This window comes from Condylostylus longicornis, unplaced genomic scaffold (genome assembly GCF_029603195.1).
Source record: "Condylostylus longicornis isolate FDR11 unplaced genomic scaffold, ASM2960319v2 ptg000018l, whole genome shotgun sequence".
NCBI lineage: Eukaryota > Metazoa > Arthropoda > Insecta > Diptera > Dolichopodidae > Condylostylus > Condylostylus longicornis.
In genome coordinates this window covers 6,291,711-6,313,372 of record NW_026577987.1, presented here as the reverse complement: position 1 = coordinate 6,313,372, position 21,662 = coordinate 6,291,711, and the positions used below count along the sequence as shown (strand labels likewise).

The following is a 21,662-nucleotide window of genomic DNA, read 5'->3' as shown; positions in this document are numbered from 1 at the left end:
AATCTAACTTTTTTATTTTTTCAAATATTTAAAGTAAGCTTTTGGACTTGTGTGGGAGCTACTCGAACCTGTCAAGCAATTCCACCAAAACTTCAGAAATATCTTTGACCTATAAATGGACACACAACTGCCAAGTTTCATGAATCTGACTTTATTATTTTTCCATATATTTAAAATAAGCTTTTGGACTTGTATGGGAGCCACTCGAACCAGTCAAGCAATTCCACCAAAACTTCAGAAATATCTTTGACCTATAATTGGACACACAACTGTCAAGTTTCATGAATCTGACTTTATTATTTTTCCATATATTTAAAATAAGCTTTTGGACTTGTATGGGAGCCACTCGAACCAGTCAAGCAATTCCACCAAAACTTCAGAAATATATTTTACCCATAATTGGACACATGACTGCCAAGTTTCATGAATCTGACTTTATTTTTTTTCCGAATATAAAAAAATTGTTGTTGGAGTTGTATGGCAGCCACCCGAACCGGTACAGCTATCCCATTATAATTTTTAGAGCATATGTAGAATATAATTTTACACATGTATACAAAATTTTATATTTGTACCTTTATTAGTTTTTGAAATAATTAAATTAAACTCTTTGAGTTGTATGGCAGCTACCCGAACCCGTTGTCCGACTTAGTCCAATAACAATAGGGTTCGTCCTTGGCACAAAAGAAAAAACTTGTGAAAGTTTGGTGTCGATTGCACTATTCGTTTTTGAGTTATCGTGCGATCGGACGGACGGACGGACATGTCTAAACCAACGCAGAATTTTACGCTGAGCAAGAATATATATATATGTCCATACCGCAGATGACTCCTTCAAGTAGTTACAAACTCCATACCAAAGTTAATATATCCTTCACGAAGTGCAGGGTATAAAAATTTGATATCGAATATGTTCTTCTTGAAAAATTTCAAATAGATTGTCTTGAGCATATGTTTAGTAGATACAAATTCTTATCAGGTTGTTGCTATAACATATCTTTTAGAAATATAACCAAATCTGAAAATGAGTTACGTATTAGAAAAATTTTCAAACGATTAATTTTAATAAATTAATTTAAAAACATCAATAACGAATTAGAAAATAATTTATTAGATACTTTACTAACAGATTTCACAGATTATTTAGCCATTTTTCGCTCGGAATATTTAGCAAATGTTGAAATGAATGAAATTTCAAAGAAAAACTGCTTGTGGGTATGCTTCTCATTCAATGAAAAAAAAATTAGTTTCAAAGAGTGTCACCAAATGTTTGTCAATGATATTGGAGCAAAGGTGGATAAAATTTATTTAAATTATTTGCAAAGGTGTTCAACCAACCGAGATGGTACAACAAATTCTTTTCATATGTGCGATATTTTTTAAGAAAAAAATTAGAGTTTGAAACTAAAAACTCATTTATTTCCGAAAATAGTAAAAGAAAAATTTTAATAGCTTCCAGAAGCATACAACAAGAAAATTGTTGCATCGAAACAGACAAAATTTGCTATTGTCGAAAACCATATGTATATTGAAATTTTCAAAATGTTACAAATGCCTATGGTAAATCTGTGGTTAATATAATTTTAGCTAATTATTGTAAAAATTTCAATAATGTAAATAGAGACCAAACTTTTACTAAAAGCAAATTAAAAAAATTTTTTAAGAAAAGTGCTTATTAGTTTCACTCCGTCCGTCCTTCCGTCTGTCCGTGTGTCTGTTTACAAAACTTCTACACCCTTGAAGATAGTAAGCTGAAATTTTGTATGTACATAGATCTTTACTAGAAACTTATTTCCGTTGAACAAAATTTTTACCTATCTCCCCCCCTCTAGAAGTTATACCCCCCCAAAACCTTAAAAATGGCCTTTTTTAACTATTTGTTGCAATGAAACCATAAGCATTTTTGAAATTTTGCAAACGCAGAAAGGCAGCGGCTTGCTTTCCCTAGCGCAGTATACTACAGTTAAACTTTAGAAAAACAAAATGGCCGTTCAAATTTACCGTTATCTAAAGTCCTTTTTTTCCAAATTTTTGATGTCGTTTTTCTTCTAGACCCCAGCCTGTAGAAGTTTGAAATTTTAAGGACTTTTAGACATTAACAATTAGTTCATTTCGTTTGAAGAAAATTTTTTTCCATCTCCATCCCCTCTCAAGTTATTGCCTCTTACAATTTGTAAAATTTAATGAATTTTTGACACCTTATATTTCCGAAACCGCAAGTTTTTTCAAATTTTTATAAACGCAAAAAGCTAACGGTAAATTCCATGACATTAAAAAATATAACTATTTTTCTTAATTCACACAATTAAACCTTAAAATCGAGCATTATGTTAACCCCACTTTATATTAATTTTTGTTTTACTTCAAAGGCTGCATATATGCATCATCCTAAATATATGCAATCCTAAAAATAATTTTGTATATAAATGAAAATAATTTTAATAGTGTGGTAAGTATTCAAAGACTGTATTTAAAAGCAGTATTTTCACTTGTTGAAGGGAAAAGTGCAACAATACAAACCATTGGTTTGACCCAACTTTATTATAATATAATAATAATTGTAACATAATTTTTATAATATAGTATAATTTTAGTTATATAGTTTCTGTTTCACCTGATAATTTTTTAAGCTATCTTTCATTTATTTATGTATGTATGTTAGTTTTTATTTTTAATTTGAAAAAAAAGACCTAGCACAATCGTGTAAATTGGCCTATCGTGCCTAGAATCGTACTAAGGAAATTTTGTATTTTATTGAAGGAAAAACCTGTTATTAACCACGATTTTTAATATCTTTTTCAAAAAAAAACTAAGATTAAAGTGACAAAATATCAACTTTATTTTTAATTAAATTAAAAATTAAATATTATTATATTCATATGTATTATAAATAATAACATAAATTTGAACCTTCTTGGTGCTGGTACAACTAAATTGTATTGATTACACTTCAACATTATGAAAATTATCGGAGGTCAAACACCTAGGAGCGGTATTTGATTCCAAGCTTCTTTGGCAAAGTGACGAGGAAGCTATGTGTACACTGGCAACCCGAGCACTTACGGTTTGCAGGGCCATCTCGGGTAGGTTGTGGGGCTGCTCCCCGTCTGTCATGTTGTGGATGTATACCATGATAGTCGTGCTTCTCCCGACTTATGGAGCAGTGGCATTAGCAAGAAGTTTGGCTCTTGGTACGGCTAGAAAGAACCTGGAACGATTGCAGAGACCCGCATGCGTCTGCGTATTTGGGACAAGAACCAAATTCTGCGAACATATGAGAACTTTTTGGAGTGTGTTTCGGGCTGAGCTGCACGCCATTTAAATGTGCGTGCGGTTCAGCTTGGAAAGGGGGTATCGGGGACAGGAGATAATGATTATGTTGGATAGCAGGGCTGCAATCAGAGCGCTGAACTCGTTTTCAGTATCCTACGCGGTAGTATGGGGCTGTCTTGAGAAGCTCAATGCAACCGAGTCACACTGTGTTGGGTGCTGGGCCATGTGGGCGTGGAAGGAAATGAGGCCGCCGATGCGCTTGGAAGGAAGGGGGCAAGAGGTGTGCCAGGAAGAGGTGTGCTGGACCGAAGCCCTTCTGCGGAAGGAATCAGAAAGAAGGTGGTCGGAGCGCTGGAGAAGTTTCCGGGGCTGCGGCAAGCTAAGCAGCTTCTGGGAGATTATGACCACAAGCGATTTAAGAAAATTATAGGGATGGGCATGAACCAGGTGAGAGTCCTGACCGGCATTTCACTGTAGGCTTAGGGGACACGTCAGTCGGCTGGGCCTGGAAAATGAAGATACTTGCAGATTCTGTGGGGAGTATGGAGAGATCTCTCTGCACCTCCTGGGGGAGTGTGATACTCTTGCTCATATGAGGGGGGAGGTGCTGGTGGGCTTTGCTCTAACGGGGGCAGAGTTACGGTTTTCTGGTCCTCACAAGTTGCTTGAGTTCATCAGGAGGGTGAGTCTCGAGCGTGTATTATAGGGCATGCCCCTAAAATTTGAGTAAAATCAAATATTTTTAATTATCTCAAACCTTTAAACTTAAATATATCTTATAGTACTTTATAATTAATAGAAGTTAGAAAAAAATAGGAAACTTTATAACATTAACTATCTAATGACCTGATGAGCTCGACATCTTTCAGTGAAAGGAATCATTTATTCGCCAATGGAATATGATTCCACAACAATTGCAAGCTCATTACACAGTTTTTTTACCATATTTATCATAGGTTGTATATGCCATAATTTATTTTTTTCGTTTGGCTCATCCTTGTCTACAAAGTATATGATACTTCTTAACTTGAAAAATTTATTTCTCAAGAACCTAGTTGCAATTAATTCGTTTCTAAATCCGTCAGCCTAATACAAACGAACTGTTGGATATCCTAAGCAACTTATAATTATATTACAGCCGTAAAACCTTTTTATGTCTTCTACTGTTGTGTCAAACTCAACACCATAATGTTTTAAAGCGTACATTTTGTAAAAACTGCTGTTTGATAATGTTCTTCTGGGAAGTAGTTTTTAAAATATGTCATTTCCTAGCTTGCAAACTAGTAAAATATATGTACTTCATAGCTCGCAAACATTATCACAAATGTAGTACATATTTGGCTTAAATTTCCGTAATGTGTTTTTCTCCATAAATTACTTTATTTCAGATAGGAAGGTTAGGAAGGGGGCCATTGGTCAACCGATATTTGTGAAAAGAAATATCAAATCCACTGTCATTAAAAACATTTATGGTGAGCGCATTTAAAACCAAATCAGAGTTCGAGCGTTAAAGTAACAACTAGTTCATGCCGTTTCCGCTGCTCCAGCTATTATTACTTTGTCACTTGTTATTTCTTGAATTTCTTCAACTACGATATTTTTCATTTTCGTCATTTTCATCATCATCCGAATTTTATAAAAATTCCAATATTTTCTGAATATCGTGATAATTGTTCAAGTCGTAATTTTTTTTTGAATTTATAAGAAAATTGCTATAAATATGTACATATGTATGCTCGAAACAATTGAAATAATTAAGGTAACACAAACGTCAGTCCGATTGCACAACACAAAGAAGCCCAGCTTACACAATCGTGTTATCTAATTTTTAGTTTAATTTTTTTCATAAAAACGCTCAACATTCTTGTAAAATTATATGTATATCAACACGAAAGAGCAAGATTTAACATGTAAGAATATGTTATAAAAAAAGTTAAGAATACGTTATAAATGTTTTTTCTTGTTTCTTTTTTAATCACAAAACGATAGATTACACAACCATTGATTTTGGGTTTCTTTTTTATGAAAAATTTTTATGAAAAATTTTATAAATACGCATTTAAAAAACTTAGAATTCACCTAACACAATCGTTCAACTTTGGTCTGAAAGGGTTATTCAAAAATACATAATATAAGAATATATTTCTTAATAAAAAGTATGATGATCATTTTCGAATACACTGTATGTACATATATATGTATGTAATAGTAAATTGTGTATTACGGAGTCTTGAGAATAAAGATGACTGTGAGACATCATTTTTTTAACAAAAATCAAACATTTGTTTTTTAAAGTGAATTTAATTATATAAGTAGTCATAAGATAAGACTGATGGTATATAAGTAGTCATATAAGTTATATAAGTAGTCATAAGATAAGAAGATGAAGTAACTTAACCCAATAGATGAATCGCCACTTCTAAAAATTAAACTCAGAAAAATTTTTCATGAAAATTAGTGTTTTTGAAGATGAAGTTCTAATACAGGAATGTACAGATCAATAGTTTACTGCAAATAGTTATATTGCATATCCCTATCATGCAGTTCATTTCCATCGAAAAGTTACAATAAGTTTCTTATTATTTACGTACTGTCAGTAAAAATTATAGTATTTTGGAATTTTCAAAATAGCATAACCCTAAAATGGTGCTTGTACCCTACATTTTAGTTAAGGCATACTAATTTTGGTATGAAGCTTGTAACCACCTTAAGAAGTTGTCTGCGGTATGAACATGTATGTGCATATATTCTTGCTAAGCGTAAAATTCTGTGTTGATTTGAAAATATCCGTCTCAAAAGTCAAACTTTCAGAAATTATTTTAAATGGGTCAAATAACTAATTATTTTAAATGGGTCAATTGGGTTAATTTCCAGCATATATCTCAGGAACTGGGTCTTTTCGTAAGATCAATTACATATTTTTTACTCTACATATAAAATATAATCAACATGCTCTCATAAAGTTGTATATTTCAGCTCTTCTTTTTTGATAATGATGACTTGAATTTTAAAGATTGCATCAATCTTTAAAATGATAATGTTTTGCTTATCATGTTCACTCATAATTCTTACTAAGCTACTGCAAGTAAATGTATCAGCATATTATGTAAATGTCATTTTAAAAAATGTGCATGCGGATATATTAATACAATGTCATATGCGGAAATATTAATACAAATATTTACCTTTGAAACCGTATTTATCCATATATTGTAACATTTTATTTTGCAATACTCGTAAAATATTTTCAAATGTATTTCAAAACAATATTCTAAATAGACGAATGAGGAAAACTATTATTTTCTAAATGAATGACAGTTCATAAATAAATTTTTTTCCAAATTATATTAAATCTCTGTTAGCGAATTAATTCCAATAAAAAAAAAATAATTTTAAGCACTTATTGTTAGGACTAATTTTAATAATATTTTGAATTGGACAAATTGTTATTGCGCAAACAAAATAAAATTTTTTTATAAATTATTAAATTTAATCAAATGAATAAAGTAGGTTCATAAGTAACTTTTAAAATTTTTATACTATGAGTATAAAAAGCGGAATTAGTTCTTAAATTATTCTAGAGTTTTATATAAATTTATTGAAACAAGTTAAAAATTGAAGCGGACTTTCAAAAGCACAACGAAGTCAGAATAAAAATATGAATTTCAGTGGAACAATCCTTGTAATCATGGCTATTTTAAAATACTATTGCATAACTGTACGTGGGAGATAGTAATAGTTTAGAGATTATTTTTAGTCAATAATAACAGCTCGCACAACCAGAATCGCGAAATACTTAACCACATAAAATTCTTAATACTATTTAGGCGATTGATTAAAATATTATTTAATAATAAAATTTCACTTAATGGAAATTTTTCATGCAACTGCAGAACAGATGGATGACGTAATCAAAGGAACGAGTTAAAGGCAGAAAAATTAATTAAAAAATTTTTCTCCTCGAACTGGACTCGAACCGGTGACCTACCGCTTTCTAGGCGGACGCTCTAATAAATAAAATTTCAAATATTTAAAGTTTTTTCAATTAAAATTGTAATTTAGTTGTAATTTTAGAATTTTATCCATTATTTTAAATATTTGTAATTTTTCATTTTAAAAGGCGAATGAGGAACTGGCACTTCGCGTCAATAAATCTTATGATGATTGCTTTAAAGAACTGAATATAAATAATAAGGATAAAAAAGATTTTTTGGATGGAAATTTCGATAAGATGTCAGAATCTGGTAAATGTTTTGTTGACTGTTTTGCCAAAAGAATGGATATTATAACGAATACCGGTATCAATTTTACAAAACTTGTTGAATTTTATGAGTATTTATGGAGACTCAAACCAGAAGATTTGAATAAATTAGACTCTATTGTAAATAATTGCATACCAACGTCTTACAATGGAAAAACAGATTGTGAAAAAGCATTAAATGCATATGTTTGCTTACGCAAAGGTGCGATAGAAAATTTAAAACATTAATTTTTTTTTCATTTAAGCATTTATAATAAATATATATGATTTTGTGGATGCAAATAAAATAAAAAAAAATTTATTTTTGCGTTTTGTATTTTTATACTAAGTAAAGGCTTCATATTTTACTGGGCTTAAAATCATTTTAATTTTATAGCGTCCTGACAATTATATCAATAATTTATTATTATTCATCAATTAAATAGTGTAGTTTTAACATAACTATATTATAACTATATGCTAACCTATCAATAGATTTACTTCTACCTTGGACAGTCGTTAAGAATTAAAAATTTTTCCACCGGTGTTTGTCGAATTATGCTTCAACAATCGATGTTTTAAACGCCTTTCAAACCAATTTGTGATACAAATCATATAAAACAACCATTTATAAAGAAGTTTTTGTTTTATAAAACATGGACTTTGGTTAAATTAATTGTTTTTGAAAAAATGTTCTTCATTTGAAAACCAGTGATTGAAATGTACCTATTTATACCGAAAACGGTGCGTTATATCTAGTGTTAACAATTTGGGTGTTGAAATTATAATTTTCAGACTAAAATATATATAAATATTTGAGGAACATTTTCTGTTTTAAATGCCGTGGCTGTTTAAACCTCAGATAGGATAATAGATAAATTCAACATAAACAGTAAACATAATATGTTTTTTGAATATTCGATTTAAATAAAACAAATTTTTACAGAAATTCAACTGTGCCATATTTTTAATGTTATTATAAGCGGGATGAACAATCTTATACGAACATACAATTGGACGAACATACAATTATACGAACTTAACAAAAAACATCTGATATGATCAGCACATAACCGTATCTTTAGTAACATTCTCACTAGTTTAGTGAAAGTATTACTGAAGATTATCAAAATGCGTTTTAAACACATTCCTCGTAAAATGTAAATTTGACACCAGTTAGTTTTGGTAACACCTAGAACTCAAACCTATGTATAGTAAAAAATATAAAGTGTTTCGGCTTCCGAATACTATGATCTTTCCAAAAAATGTATAGGTTGATTGTCTTAACAACCCCGTATTTAAATATCAAATTTCAAGAAAATTGGAAAATTGAAAATAGAAAATTATTTCTCTTTATATGCGATAAAATGTAAATACGGTCAAACGAAACTCTATATACATACGCCCACACAAAGGCAGCCAGACCGATATATCTCTAAAAATAGTTTGTTTACCCCTCACTAAGAAGATGTGCCTTATATTCCTTCCTTATTGTATGCAATGCGGTTTAAAAAGAATGAATTAGTTATTTTTATTCTAAAGTAAAATCAGTTATTTCATTTATTAACCAAAAAAATTCGTGATACTAATTCAAAAACTATCACAAATTTAATTATTTCGCTATCCACAACTACGTGCTGACTTTATTTTGCAATCTTATATCGATAGCTGCTTTAAATCGAACGATCATAAAGATTTTTTTTCCTCTCGTTTGTAGCAATCAAAATTTTCCTGTTTCTAGATCTGTCACTTCTTAATAAAAGATCTGCATATAAAAATTCTTAGATCTTAATTCAGTTTTGTATCTTTCAATAAGACTACCAATTTTATTTATTCTGCTAATATACATAATATTAAGTAAATAAATATTCTTAATTCGGTGACACAATTAGACAGAAATTTATTTAGAAACAGTATAGAATTTCTATACTGTTTTCTGTATAGAATTTCTATTTTTATATTATTGTTTTGCTGTTTGTGCAAAATTTTTTTCCGTAAACGTGAAACCAAATTTATAACTGTTTTGTCCTGTCAGATTCCAATAGAAAAACTTCATCAATCTAAGGACATTGTTAGATGAAAATTCCTTAATTTATCTTTTTTAGCACTTTTCCAAAAATTTTTTGAAAAAAAGTGCTTATTAGTTTCACTCTGACTTCGAATTTTTTCCAACAAGTATTTTAAAGTTTGTGTTAAACAAAAGTTCGTCTTACATATAATCGTTAACAATCGTTTTGATAATTTAAATGAATGAAAAAAAGTGACTTTTTTTTATGACTTTAGACACATTTTTTGAAATACACGTTTGTTTTTAATGAACACGTTTTTTGAAACTAAAATAAATTTTCTTAAATATATTAATTTTTTAAATTATTTAGAGCAGTGCAATGATTTATTGTTAATATTTAAGAAATTTACTATCAAAAGATAACTGAGAGCATTAACTCTTTATTTGAGTTTGTTTTCGCAGAAGCAAAATTATATACATATGACTATTCATGTAGTGATCCAAGATGTAAAGATCTTCCAGAAACTTAATAAACCGCCCCAATTAATGTATTGTAAAATATCTACAGTTAGTGTACTAAAATTGAGGTGAAAATATTCGAATATTAAACCTAGAATGTCTAGGAATAACACAACATAGTTAAATCTGAATATTATTTCAAAATGTCAAATTTCAAATGATCCAGTGTACGAGTACGTATTATTATTATGCTTGAACTCATACTATCAATTAATTTTGAATTACACAAATGTGTTCATTAAAAAAATATATAATATATCGCTAATTTTGCTATAATAAACGAGTAATAACTAAATTTATTAGCAATTATATTATCATTAAAAGATCGCGCAAAAAGTTAAATATATTAAATTATAAAAATACGTTAAATTACAATTAATTAAGATAACATAAGGCAAGTGAAATATAAATCTTATAAAAGATCATAAAAGGTTTAAATATTTGCATATATAATTTGAATATCATTTAGAATTAGCTGAAACCAAAATTGAACCAAAATAATAATGTTCAAAGGCAGAGTATTAATAGTTCTAATTCCAGTGATATTAGCAATTTGTCATCAATCAGAGGTAATATTACAAAATACATGTTAAAATTATTTGTAATTTGACTCTTATTTATTTAAATAAATTTTTCTTAAGGCTCAAAGTACCATTGAAAAAGCAAATATTGAGTGCTTGAAAAAGTTTCCATTGACTCCGAATGAAAATGCTGATATTGATAAAGAAAAATTTGAGCAAATATCAAAAAATGGTAAATGTTTTATTGATTGTGTTGCGAAAGAAATGAAATTCGTGGAGAATGGTGCAGTCAATCAACCTAATATTATTAATTTTTATAAAGCAATACAACCAAAAACCTCGCCAGACTTAATCACCTCAAGTGTAACCAATTGTGCAACTACTTCTTTTACTGGCAGTAATGACTGTGACAAGTCATTTAATGTTTATAAGTGTATTGCTTTGGCTTTATAATGTGTGTATGGTTATAGAAAACAAATTTCATTTGAAAGAAAATTGTATTTTGTTAAACTACCAACGACAAACCCTATACTATTTATGGGTTCACTGATATAAAAAATTTATTAATTTGTTAAGAATTTTAGAATAAATTAAAATTAATATGAAATCTTTTTAACTGTGCTTGTTGATTGTTAAATTTCATTAAATCAATATTTAAAATAGAAAGTGGAATGTGTTTTAGTTTTCATTTATAGTATTTGAAATTAATGAAGAGAAATTTTATTTAATAAATTGGATTTCCTATACAAAGTGCAAAGTAAAACTTAGATGAGACAGGGAATTTTTAGGGGGTAGTGCAGTATATAAGTAAACTGGACCCCTGCTGTAATATATAAATATTATGTAAGTATACTAAAAAAATGTAACTACAAATTTAGTCACTCAAATTTTAATTGTCAGATTATAATTTAGCAAATATAAAAGTTAAATGCACTAAAATTTTTGCACTAAAATTTTAATGTTTTAGAGAACAACAGTTTTTTTCTTATTCAATAACTTAATTACTCACAAATTAAAATATTTATTTATTATTAAACATGATTTGAAGATGTAGTTAATGGTGGCTTATTTAATGATATTAAGAGTAAATGATAATTACCGTTGCACAAATAAATTTAATTTTTGTTATAGATCATTAAAACTAAATGCTTAAACAAATAAATACATCCAGCATATTATTGTCTGTAACTTTTGCTAGCTTAAATATAAAAGTTCTTGAAATTTTTGAAATGCACTAAAAGTCATTTTGAATTTTATAAAATAAATTGATGAAAAGTTAAAACGGATTTTTTCAGAATGAATTTTTTTCTAACAATCCTTGTCGCTATTATGATATTGGAAGGCAATTATATTACTGTAAGTAAAAGATCTTAATATTTTTATAGTGGTCAACATAAAATTTTAGCGACTAATGATCTTCGATATAAAACAGTACAATAGAACAGAATAATAGGTTGAAAATTGAATTAATTCAGAAATTCAATTGAGAACTATAGTGTTATAGTTTCCAGTTGAACTATGTGCATACTGTAAAAAAACTTCAATATAGATTAAACATTCTATTACGAATTTAAATTTTTTAAACTTTTATTAAAAAAAGAAAAACTGCAAGACTAATCAATATTAAAAGTATATTTTTTTTTAAACAGGCTAAAGAAAAGGAAACTTTGGATAACAGTAACTTTGTCAAATTTTCTGAATTTGGAAAATGTATGGTAGACTGTGGAGCAGGAATTAACCCGAAAATGAATAAGAAACCTAATGTTACAATTGTTGAATTTTACGAATATTTATGGCAGACCAAACTTGATTATTTGAATGAATTTAACTCTACAATAAAAAGTTGTGAAATGTATAATGGGCCATCATCAACATCAAATACTAACCCCATAGATTGTGAAAAAGTAATAAATGCTTATGCTAGCCTATATGTATGTGCAATAAAACATCTATTGAATACAAGTTTTCTACTGTAAATATTACAATAAATTTGCATAACTGAGAATAAGAATTTTTTATTCTCATAAATGAGAATAAGAATTTTTTTATTTGGCTCTTATGGTGTAGCTTATATGTGTAGTAAATGCTTAACTGCAGCTATTGGTCTTACTAATAATGTAATTAATTATGTAATACAAAAATATAATTTTATGTTTACCCTATTAAATTGATGCATTGCATGTATTTAGTATGAAAATAGTTTATTGCCTTGATTAATAAATTATAGCACTGTTTGGACAACTCACATACTTTTTCAATGCTTGCAGTTGAACATTGAATATATTTGATTTAAAGAATTTTAACTCAAATTGTAAGTGCTAATCTGAATAAGCAAATTTAAATCATGAAATTTATAGAGGTGTTGAAAAAAACTATGAAAGCCCTTGAATCTACAGTTTCACACATAAATTTCTAATTATGCATATTGTGCAGGTAAGATTTAAGTTTGAACAGAAGCATAATTAATTGTTTCTCAAACGTACGTTAAATTCAAAGTTTTCAGACAATATATAGAGATAAAACAATTTTTGAACCTAACCAATTTTTATAATTCATTCCAATTCATAACCCACTTGCAGTCATAAGATAAAATAAGGATCAGCTGATGAATAAAAGAAAAATTTTGCCTCGCTTGCTTGATAATCATTTTATTTTCCTGTTCTTTTTACTTTATTTTTATTATTCCGATTTAAGCTTATTATTTCAATTAATTACATTAATTTTAATCTACAATATGAAAAAAACAAAATAAATTACACCTTTCGTCGACCATTGTATTTTTGAATTTTTTTCGATAATTGCTGTGTAATTTTCATAATTTTTAAAGATAATTTATTACTTTTTTGTTTCAAAGCGATTAAATTTTTTTTTTGCAACTTCTATTAATCACTTCAAAGAACCTTGCTAAAATTATATAGATATATATATCTAGATTTGAGAGACGCAAAAAATTTAGCTTCAATAGTCACATTTAAATACAAAATATCTAGAGTTCAATTATTAATCTTTCGTCTCATAATATGTAAATTTCCGTTTTCATTTATTGTTTTCATTGTATCTAGTAATATTTGCGAGATTTACAATATACTTAATATTTTTGCGATGTAGTTAAGTTCACACCTATATACGTAGTATTTTAAAATTTTTGTGTCAACCTGAAACAATATTGCCTTTCGCAACTCTCAATATATTAAAAATGATTGTAAATTCTTTAGAATTAACAGGGTACCATTGCATCAACCACTTATCACTTACTACTTTTCAGCTTATCAAAAAATTTGCAAAATTTTCGTTGCAGCAAAAGTGAAAATGATAAGTACTCAATAAGCTCATCAAAACTAAAACGAAATCCCTTATCAGATTATCATTGCATCAAAAAAAAACTAGTACAAGTAATTTTTTACTTAGTGATAAGCGATAAGTTTATCAAATTAGCCAAAAATAAGCATTTTTGGTTGCACCAAAAATTTTTACTTATCACTTTGCATTAAATTATTTGATAAATTATCGGCTTTTTTGATTAGAGCAATTCCGCTTTTCATATTTTGCTAAGTAAAAAATTTTCCTTGAATTTAAAGTAATATAAAGAAAAGTGTATTACATTTAATTAAGCATAAAAGTGTATTTATATATAGTATGCTATTGGAAATGTGATTTCAATTAATCATTATTCATAAAATCCGGCTAAAATCAATGTGCACCACATTGCCCATAACATATTATATGTATATATGTCACACCTATACATGTACATACATGGTATAATGTACATTTTATAATTATGAGGTTCAAAGAAAAGTTAAGCCAAGAATCATTCTTGATAGAGTAATTAAGGCAATTACTACTTTGAAAATAAAACTTTTATTGAATTTCGAATAAAGTTCAGCGCTAAAAATATATAATTAAATTAAAAAAATGAATAGAAGTTGTACAATCATCTGAACGTAGATCAAGAGCCAGAATACGTCCAAGAATAAATTATGAACTCGTTTGCAATACATTAGAAAACCTTCATTGATCATGTGTTAAAATTGAGAGAAAGGAATCATTGTTTAAGCCCAGTCTCTCTTCGACTGCCTTAGTGTTCGGATGTACGTTACTAGAAAATAATTTATATACGAGTGCATTTAGCGATTAAAACACGTGCTTAATTTAAAAAACAGTTAATTCAAAAATTTTATTAATTTATACGGTCATACCTTATATATAAAATTACTTAAATTATACATAAAAAAATGTCGAAAAACAATAAAAAAAGGAAAAAATCTAAAAAAAGAAATATATTGTCAGAAAATGACAATAAAAGTGTAAATAGTTCTATTTCCAGTGATATTTTGAACAACCATACAATAGATGACAAGATTAAAAAACATAAACCACAAATTTCAGAAATGCCTACTCCAATAGTAATCGATACTGAAAATTCAAACATATTAATTAAATCGTTAAAACAAGAAAATAAATTTAAAGAAAACATAAAATTTAAAATTCTTAAAAATAATCAATTAAAAGTTATTTTATCGAACAATGATGATAAAATCACATTGTTAAATTATCTAAAACAAAAAAATGCAAATAAACCGTTAATTCCGTTCTTTACTCACCCCAAAAGAGAAGAGAAACCAATTATATATATACTTAGGCATTATTACTATGATGATATCAATACTCTCACAAATGATTTAAAAGCTATTATACCGTCTGTTATTAAAGTCTCTTTTCTTAAAGACAACAAAACAAATCCATTATATATGGTGAGTTTCTCTTCTTCAACATTGACTTTTCATGAACTAAATACACAATATAGATCCGTTAACGACGTTTATATAAAATGGGAAAAATTTAAAAATTTAAAGAAGAAAGTAACGCAATGTTTTAATTGCCAAGACTTCGGTCATGGCGCAAAACATTGTTTTCGTAGTTTTAAATGTTTTAAATGCAAAGAACCTCATGGAAAAAACGACTGCCCTAAAGCAAAAATTCTGGATTTAGAAAACACAAATGAAAATTTAGAATCCACAGTTAAACCAACATGTGTTAATTGCAATGGTGACCATGCAGCTTATTCAAAGAAATGCGAGAAATATATACAATATGTATCTAAAAGAAAATTAAGAAAACAGTTTCAACAAAATATGATTATAAACAATACATCTCAACATTTGTACTCTCAACAATTAGTTTCACCACCCAAATATACAACAACAAATTTTCCTACCTTGGGAGAGAGCTCTCAACATTCAGCAACAAAAACTCAAGCTACATCTTATAGTTCAGTATGTAGTAAAGCAATATCAGCCACTAGTTTAAGTTTAAATGATCTATGCTCTCTTTCTTCTGAATTTAAAAGTATTCCAGACATTGATTTAACTATAAAACTGTAAAAAGAAATGGTGAGTAAATTAAAGGCTTCTACATGTCAAAAAACAAGATTAGCAATTTTAATTGATTATACTATACCGTAATGAATAACATTTACAATAATATAAACAGCATAAATATTCTTACATGGAATTGTCAGTCCATTACAAATAAAAAAAATGAATTAAATAATTTTGTTTTAAAACATAAAATTGATGTTGTTCTGTTGCAAGAAACTTTTTTAAAAGAAAATAAAAAAATTTTCTTTCCTATTTATGAAATTTATCGATCTGATCGGCATGGTGTTCACGGTGGTGGTGTAGCTATTCTGGTTCATAGATCTATTTCACATAGCCCAATTAAATCCATGGGAACATCATTTATAGAGAATGTTTTCATAAAACTACATTTAAAGAACTATGACCTAATTGTTGGATCACTTTATGCGGCCCCAAATATTAAGTGTAATTCATTTGAAAAGGATATAAAGAAGTTATTGTCATTAAAAGCGCGATTTTTGTTAGGCGGTGACCTTAATGCGATGCATATTCAGTGGAACAACATAAAGTGTAATTTAAAAGGTAAAAAGCTGTTGAATTTATGTGATAAAAATATCTGTGAAATTCATAGTACTGATAATCCGACCCATTATTCGTCTCGGGGTGCACCTTCTACAATTGATTTGGGAATAACAAAAAATTTTTCTCAAAATATTTTGCGCACTAGGGTCATTAATGATCTTTCATCTGATCACTTACCGTTGATCTTCAAAATTAATGTTCAACTTGTTAGGAAAAATAGTAAAGTATTCGACTTTTCAAGAGCCGACTGGCGCTCTTTCTCAAGGGATATTAATGATAGTATAAATTTAAAATCTAACAATTATGTAAGCTGTGACATCGATTCTGAAATTATGCAATTATGAAAATCGATTCTGAAATAGAAACTTTAACTAATTCTATAAAATTTTCGATGCAAAAAAATATACCACTCAGGGACGCATATGTTTTCAAGTATCCTTTTTCTTCTAAGGTTAAAGAACTTTGTTCTCAACGTAATATATTCAGGCAGAGGTATCAAAGAAATCGGGATTTATTTTTAAAGAATTGTGTTAATTTTCTCAATAGGCAAATAAAAGCAGAAATAAGACAAATAAATAACATAAATTGGTCAGAAAAACTTTCACAATTAGAATCAAATAATTATTCGTTATATAAATTTGCAAAAGGTTTTCGCAAGCCTTACAATAAGATTCCTCCGCTTAATAATAATAATGAAATTATTTTTAAAGCTAAACAAAAAGCCAATATAATAGCTCAACATTTTCTTACGTCACATAATTTAACAAATAACGCTTTATCTAAGTCGAATGCAGAAAGACTGGTTAATAAGGTAGTAAACAAGATAAACTCAGTGCAGCAAACCTCGTTTAGGGATTTCACTTTCAAGCAAGTTATGTTATATGTTAGATCTTTAAAATCTAGAAAAGCACATGGTATTGATGAACTTCCTAATAGAGCTGTTAAAATGTTGCCAAAAAAAGCTATAATAAAATTGACTAGCATATATAATTCCTGTATGCGTTTATCCTACTTTCCTAAAGCTTGGAAAATAGGTAAGGTAATCGCTTTACCAAAACCCAATAAAGATAACAAACTCCCTAGCAGTTATAGACCGATATCCCTTCTATGTACTTTTTCCAAATTATTTGAAAAATTAATTTTAGATAGGATCTCCAAATTTGCTGATGAGACAAACATAATTATCAAACAACAATTTGGTTTTAGAGCTCATCATTCGACTTGTCATCAAATTTTAAGATTATGTGAGAAAATTTCTTTCAATTACAATCAAGATAAAAGTACTGCAATAGTCCTTTTGAATATAGAAAAGGCATTTGATAGTGTTTGGCATAATGGATTGCTTTATAAATTAAATAAGATAAAATTGCCCTTAGATCTGCTTAAAATTATAGCCTCATTCCTATCAAATCGTTCCTTTTATGTCATAATAGATAATGAGAGGTCAATAGAGCTTCCAATACCTGCTGGAGTCCCTCAGGGCTCAACACTTTCCCCTCACTTATTTAATTTTTTTATAAACGACATTACTGTTTCTTCTAGGTGTCAGTTTGCAATATACGCTGATGACACGGCTCTTATTACGTCCGTGCATAATCATTCAACGGAAAAACTTAAAAGTATTCTTGAAAAAGAACTTATAAACTTGAAAAGGTTTTTTCAAAAATGGAAAATTAAAACAAATAATTCTAAAACTGTCGCTGGGCTTTTTACACATTCTCCTATAGCAAGGCAACTTTGTGATAATAACAGGTTAGTTATCGACAATATTACTCTTCCTTGGCAGGAAAAAATTAAATATTTAGGAGTGTACCTAGATTCAAAGTAATAAGATTACAATATACAAAAAGCCAACACTGCTTTGAGAATGTTATATCCTCTAATGGTAAAGCATAATAGTGTAAGCTCCGAGAACAAATTAAAAACATATAAAAGTTATGTTCGTCCTTTATTGACATATGCGTGTCCAGCGTGGTCAAATTGTGCTGAAATGCACAAAAAAAAGATACAAGTAATACAAAACAAATGTTTGCGGATGGCATTAAATTTGCCATATATTTCTAAAATTGAAGTTTTGCACCACATAGCTGCTTTACCAACCATTGATCAATTTATTTCTAAATTAACGATGTCCTTTTATAATAATTTAAGAAATTCTTCCAACAGAATAATATTAGGTTTAGGCAAAAATATATATAATAATAACTCATTTCGTATTAAACATAAGTTGCCAAAACCGGATAACATAATTTGTGAATGATGTACTTAGTATTTCTAATTAAAAAAAATTTACAAATAGAAGCTTAAATTTAATAATAATTTAGATTATAAGTTAGTTGTAAGATTTAGTATGTAAGTTTAGTATATAAGTTTACAATACATGTCATATATTAGGTTTTTTTAAAATTTTCCTATACCAACATGTTAAATTTAAGAATTAAAAAATTGTTAATCCAAAATTTTGTAACAAAACTATATAATTTATTAGATAAAAGCTGACATGGCTAAAACTAAGCAAAAATTAATAATGTAAAAGTTTCTATAATGTAGATCAAAACAAGTGAAAATAAAGTTTTATTTAAGATTGTTTAAGCCCGCAGCAGCAGTTGCTAACCACTCTGCATTTTGACAACCTCCTCCCACACTTTTTGTTTTTTCATTTTCGCGCTGGCGTTGTTTTAGAATGATCCAAATAATATGTCCTAAAAATATTTTGTACTATTGTATATTCTTTACAAATAAATATAAGATTGATTTTTGGCAAGTTCTTACTTTATTTTTTTTAATAATTTCCAAAACGGCAAGTTTTTTCTCTATTGAATTTGTTCGTTTCATTTTTTTTTTGGTTTTTAACACAAAATTAATATTGAATTTTGATATTTTTAATAGAACTAAATCAATGAGAAATAAAACTATAATGATAAATTCTTATCAAATTGTAAAAACTACGTCACGTTCGATAAGTTTTCAATTTTCTTGGTCCAACACTTATCATTTTTACTTATCAAAAAATGATAAGTTGCAAAGTTGATTAGTGAGTGAAATTTGTAAAACTTTGGTGCAACACTTACAAACTTAGCTTATCAAAAAAAACTTATTTTGTAAGTTAATAAGTGATAAGTGGTTGGTGCAATAAGGCCCAGGTTGCAGAAAATGGAAAAACGTTGAACTCGATTATTTCAAATAATAGATTGCTACCACTTTGATTATAAAGACAAAATGAAAATTGGCAGGATTGATTGTTTCAACTCTGTGGTACCCGTACAGAATCAATTATTTGAACTTTTGTATGATAACTTTTTTTTAGATAAAAATATTTTAAAAAATTCGTACTAGCATAAGGAAGACAATTGTGATGTAGATTGGATGTAGATTTTTAAAATATCAAAAAATGATATTTTAAAAATCTACATCCTTTAAAATTTATAGTTCCTCAGAGTGCAAAAAATGCCATGTTCCAGCTGTTCAATAAAAAAATTACAAACATTTTTTCCACCTCCATCCACTTTCAAGCTATCGCCTCTCGAAATAAATATTTTTGGCTTCTCATATTTCCGAAACTACAAGCTTTTCCAAATTTTTATAACAGCAAAATGCTACCGGTAAACGCCATGCCATTAAACAATATAATCCTCAATCTAAACTTATGCAATTAAACCTTGAATTTTACCGGAAGTGCTTACTTCTTTCAATATGTATTTTTTTTCTTTTATACTAAATATATGCAACGATTTCAAATATTTTGGTATAGAAATAAAAGTAATTTAAATAGATAGTAGATTGTTTCTAGTACTTTCGCAAAAGAAATTTGTAAAAAAAATGCTTATTAATTTCACTCCGCCCGTCTGTGGACATGCTTACAAAATTTTTAAACCTTTGAAAATATAGAGGTTAAATTTCCCATGTACTTTACTAAAAAAATATTTCCGTAAAAGAAAATTTTGCTTTTCTCCTCTCCCCCACTTCTTAAACTTAAACCAATCAAAAACCTGAAAAAGCCATTTCTTGATTGTTAACTAAAGAAAACGTAAACATTTTTTAAATTTTGCAGACGCAAAAAAATAGTGGGGAAAGATTTTTTTTACCGCTGCCTTGTATAATTGAAACAAAATGGCTGTTAAAATTTACCGTTACCTAAAACCCAACTTCGAATTTTATCAGCTTTTAGATATTAATAAGTAGTTTATTTCATTAGAAGAAATTTTCCACCCGCACCCCCTCAGAAGTTAACCCGCTCGAAATTTGTAAAATTTGAATATCTGGCGTTTTATATTTCCAAAACTGCAAGGTTTTCCAAATTACTATGAATGCCTAAAGCTAAAAATACTACTTTGCAAGCCCTTGATTTGATAAAAATTTGCACTTTTTTAATTCATATTTAATTTTTCCAAATATCTAATAAATCAAAAAAAAATAATTTTGATATGAATGACCAACTACTATATTTTGTATTACAAGTATGTACAACAATATATGTATATGTACGCGTATTTTGTTATTGGCTATTTCTACAATTTGCTAAGAAGTTTAATTCTCAGATAAAAATGTTTTAATATGTTTTCCCATTTTATAAAAATTCACACAGCAGGTGTAATGTTTAATTCGAAAGTATTCTTAAAAAAATTTGTCCCATTTAATGTTGGTAAACAATCTTCGTTGTAACTTCCCGCTATAATTTAAAACGTACTCCTTCATTTAATTTGAAAAACTGTGCATCATTGAATTTTGAATGTAGGAATTCGTCACTATTTGGAATATATAACTATGTTAAATGTAATCAGAATTGGAAAATCATTACATACGTACGTACATAGAACATGTTAAATTGTGTTTTTTGCAAACCAATTAAAAAAATTTAGTAAATTTCCGGAAAAAAGTATTATAAAGAGAAAATTATGGGAAAAATTAATTAAATGATTGCCAATTAAAAAAATAGAAACATTAAAAAAAAAAAACGAACGCTTAATCACACAATCCCCATGATGTGTAAAAATTATGTGGTAATTTACGTGTTTGACTTTTCAAAGGTAAATGAAAAATTAAACTTGAATGAATAGGCTATCTAAAATAATCTTAATCGTTTTTAAATTGGATATATGGGGACTTTCATCCGATATATAGATTAGTAAGTGTTTTCATTCATTATAAATAGGGAAGGT

At 28.1% G+C, this 21,662-nt stretch overlaps 3 protein-coding genes across 3 annotated transcripts; all 3 read left to right on the top strand.

Annotated features, from left to right (window-relative positions):
• Positions 1-6,865: 6,865 nt before the first annotated feature.
• Positions 6,866-7,836, top strand: LOC129606521 (uncharacterized). The gene is made up of 2 exons (XM_055516874.1): positions 6,866-6,991; positions 7,394-7,836. The coding sequence occupies exons 1-2, from the start codon at positions 6,932-6,934 to the stop codon at positions 7,760-7,762; spliced, it is 429 nt and encodes a 142-aa protein (XP_055372849.1). The 5' UTR covers positions 6,866-6,931; the 3' UTR covers positions 7,763-7,836.
• A 2,663-nt stretch (positions 7,837-10,499) lies between these two features.
• Positions 10,500-11,071, top strand: LOC129606433 (uncharacterized). The gene is made up of 2 exons (XM_055516765.1): positions 10,500-10,609; positions 10,682-11,071. Exons 1-2 carry the CDS (start codon positions 10,544-10,546, stop codon positions 11,012-11,014), a joined length of 399 nt encoding a protein of 132 aa, XP_055372740.1. The 5' UTR covers positions 10,500-10,543; the 3' UTR covers positions 11,015-11,071.
• A 780-nt stretch (positions 11,072-11,851) lies between these two features.
• LOC129606434 (uncharacterized) lies at positions 11,852-12,558 on the top strand. Its single transcript, XM_055516766.1, has 2 exons — positions 11,852-11,917; positions 12,211-12,558. Exons 1-2 carry the CDS (start codon positions 11,858-11,860, stop codon positions 12,535-12,537), a joined length of 387 nt encoding a protein of 128 aa, XP_055372741.1. The 5' UTR covers positions 11,852-11,857; the 3' UTR covers positions 12,538-12,558.
• Positions 12,559-21,662: the final 9,104 nt, after the last annotated feature.